Source organism: Lolium perenne, chromosome 5 (assembly GCF_019359855.2).
Source record: "Lolium perenne isolate Kyuss_39 chromosome 5, Kyuss_2.0, whole genome shotgun sequence".
Taxonomy (NCBI): Eukaryota; Viridiplantae; Streptophyta; class Magnoliopsida; order Poales; family Poaceae; genus Lolium; species Lolium perenne.
The window spans coordinates 179,247,024-179,249,701 of record NC_067248.2 but is presented as its reverse complement, the minus strand read 5'-3'; the positions used below and the strand labels follow the sequence as shown (position 1 = coordinate 179,249,701).

The window sequence follows — 2,678 nt, the reverse complement described above, 5'->3', positions numbered from 1 at the left end:
TCTTAATTGTAAATTTGGATCAAAATACAATAAATCTAGCTAGATAAATCCGCAACGGTTAATAGGGAACCAATGTTGTATCACGGTTGATGGATCATCACACGTGTATAGTTGTGATAGTGTTTTCTCTTGTGCTTATTTACTTGCTTTGGAAGAAATCAATAAATTTAACTGATCTCCTTAATATTTATAGTGAAGCTTTACTGAAATTCTGGACATTTCAGTTATCTTAGTGGAAGAATTTGTCTGATGCACCGGACCTCAGTTTACATGTTTAGAAACTTCAAAATTTTAAGAAAAACAAATTAGAGTGCATAGATAGAACATGAATGCAACACTTTAAAAAAATTGAACTTTATATTCAGAATACAAGTAAATAACAAAATAAAATAAAACAGAATGAAAAGTTCTAATGGCCAAATTCACAGCCCTAGCTAAAGTTCACATTGTGTTTTAAATTTTAGCTGGAATATTTATAGGATGGTAGATAGATGTTGCGGTTTACGTGATATCTTTCCATAATTCAACGTATAAATAAGGGTACAAGTTTGGGTGCACTGGGCATTCCAGAAGACCCGGTGCACAGGATATGCTCTCATCCTAGTATAAACGGAAATGCTAAACCTACGGATGAATTCCTACGGAAAGAGACTTACGGGATGAGGTGTAGGATTACTGTAGTACAAATAAGGACTACTAAAATATGTGCATCTCAGTCAAAACATTTTTGTTAGACAATTTCCTCAAGTTTTGGTTGGACTTAGCCAAACTAAGGGAAAAAAATACAACTGGTAAGTGGCCTAATTGAAAACCAAAAGTTCCAATGGCCGAGAGCAGTACATCAATTTTTTAAACAAGAAGGCGTGCCCGGCCTACCTATAATTATCATGCATTGTTGACGCAAGCATGCAACTGACATCTCAACACTAGAACATTTGAACTCCACATTCGAAAGACAACTCGATAAAAAAAGAGATAAATTCATTGTTGATAATTATTCAAAAGAGATTTCTCAATTTTAGTTCATGGGCTAGGTTTGAATTCTAATTAAAGAAATTACAGCATTGCATATAGATGTTGTCTTTTTTTTTTTTTGCCGAAGAGCATATAGATGTTGTCTACATTCTACTTTCTCACAATTTTTAATAGCTTATATATTAGGGTACAAGATTGGGTGCACCACAGGCCAGTGCAGATTGATATATTCTCATCGTTGTACGTACTATAATATATGCATGTCGGTCAAAGTATATTTTAGTTGGGCATGAGTGCAAGCCAAAACCAAAGAAGATTCAGACCTTGTTTAAATTCCTTAAAATTTTACTTGGGTTTTAGCCAAGTCTTGGCAAAAAATATTTGTCGCTTGGCCTAACTGAGAAACCAAAATAGCCAGTGGCTGAAACGACTCTATTCAATAAGATGGCGTGCCCGGGGTACCTATAATAGCTAAGCATTGTTGACGCGAGCATACAATTATCATCTCAAGTTGGTGCACGATATATATACATACGGCATTGATCATTTTTCCGGTGCCATTACGCATTGGCGTATATTGATTTCTTCGATGGCGCTGCTTGCTGTTTTCCTTGCTGCATTCCTGTTAGCTGCTACAGCAGTTCATGTCGCCGGTCAACCAGGTAGAATTTTCACCCAAAGTTCATTGATCGTGGCCATATATATATAGTATGCACTCGGCACTGAAGATCATTGATCGCGGATTAAAATATCCGGCTTTTGGTCGATATTCAAACTCTTTTCACCCTGGTTGTGTAAATATGCTATCAATCACAGGTTTTCTGAGCATCGACTGCGGGCTAGACGCCGCACGCAGCCCCCGCCTGGACAGCGAAACAAACATCACCTACGTCTCCGACGGTTCCTTCGTCGATGGCGGGGAGAACCACAAGGTTGAAGCCAATCAAAATAACAGCGCCAAGAGCGTCATCTCCCTGCGAACGCTGAGGAGCTTCCCGTACGGCATACGGAACTGCTACACGCTCCCAACCCAGAGCGGTTCCAGATACTTGGTCCGGATGGAGTTCATGCAAGGGAATTACGAAGGCGCGAACAACGCGTCCTCCATGAGCTTTGACCTGCACCTGGGCAGCAACTACTGGGGCACGTTCCATGTGTACGACGCGACCTACTACTGGGCATTTGAAGCGGTTTTCACCGCGTGGGCGAGCTGGGTGCCGGTGTGCCTGGTGAACACTGGCAACGGCACGCCGTTCGTCAACACGTTGGAGCTGAGGCTGCTCGGGGAGCTTTACCCGGATGTTAACATCGACCAGCCCATGGCCATGTTTGACAGGGTAGATATGGGGGTGGACGATTTTCAAAGGTATGTTTGTCGATGCTGAATTGGCGAGTTTATTTCGTGTTTTGGGGAGGGATCTTCGTCCTCCAAAGGCATCTTCAATGTTGCTAACGAGAGTGCGGCGAGATGGCTCTCGTGGTGCCAGTTTTTTTTTTTTTTTTTGAAAAGAGGGCAAAAGCCTTGCCCAATTCCATTAATTAAGGGAGAGTTTACAAAGAGAACAACCCCAAAAGGAAAAACATTGAAAAACAATGATTATAAAGCCGAGTTGATTTAGCCTGATTTCATTACTTCCCGATCGAGGCATTGACGTCGTTCTTTGCGTACTGTTCTTTGCCATCGTATGAGTTTGGGTCCATTC

General features: G+C 41.2%; 1 protein-coding gene across 1 annotated transcript; it reads left to right on the top strand.

Moving 5' to 3' along the window:
* Window positions 1-1,537: 1,537 nt before the first annotated feature.
* LOC139831674 (probable LRR receptor-like serine/threonine-protein kinase At1g05700) lies at window positions 1,538-2,360 on the top strand. The gene is made up of 2 exons (XM_071820989.1): window positions 1,538-1,637; window positions 1,792-2,360. The coding sequence occupies exons 1-2, from the start codon at window positions 1,565-1,567 to the stop codon at window positions 2,358-2,360; spliced, it is 642 nt and encodes a 213-aa protein (XP_071677090.1). The 5' UTR covers window positions 1,538-1,564.
* The last annotated feature ends 318 nt before the right edge of the window (window positions 2,361-2,678 follow it).

What these genes read in the sequence shown, in the direction of transcription:
- LOC139831674 (XM_071820989.1), top strand. Translation starts at nt 1,565, where the DNA reads ATGGCGCTGCTTGCTGTTTTCCTTGCTGCATTCCTGTTAGCTGCTACA. An exon ending in TCATGTCGCCGGTCAACCAG is followed by an intron (nt 1,638 to 1,791) that starts GTAGAATTTTCA and finishes TATCAATCACAG; the next exon opens with GTTTTCTGAGCATCGACTGC.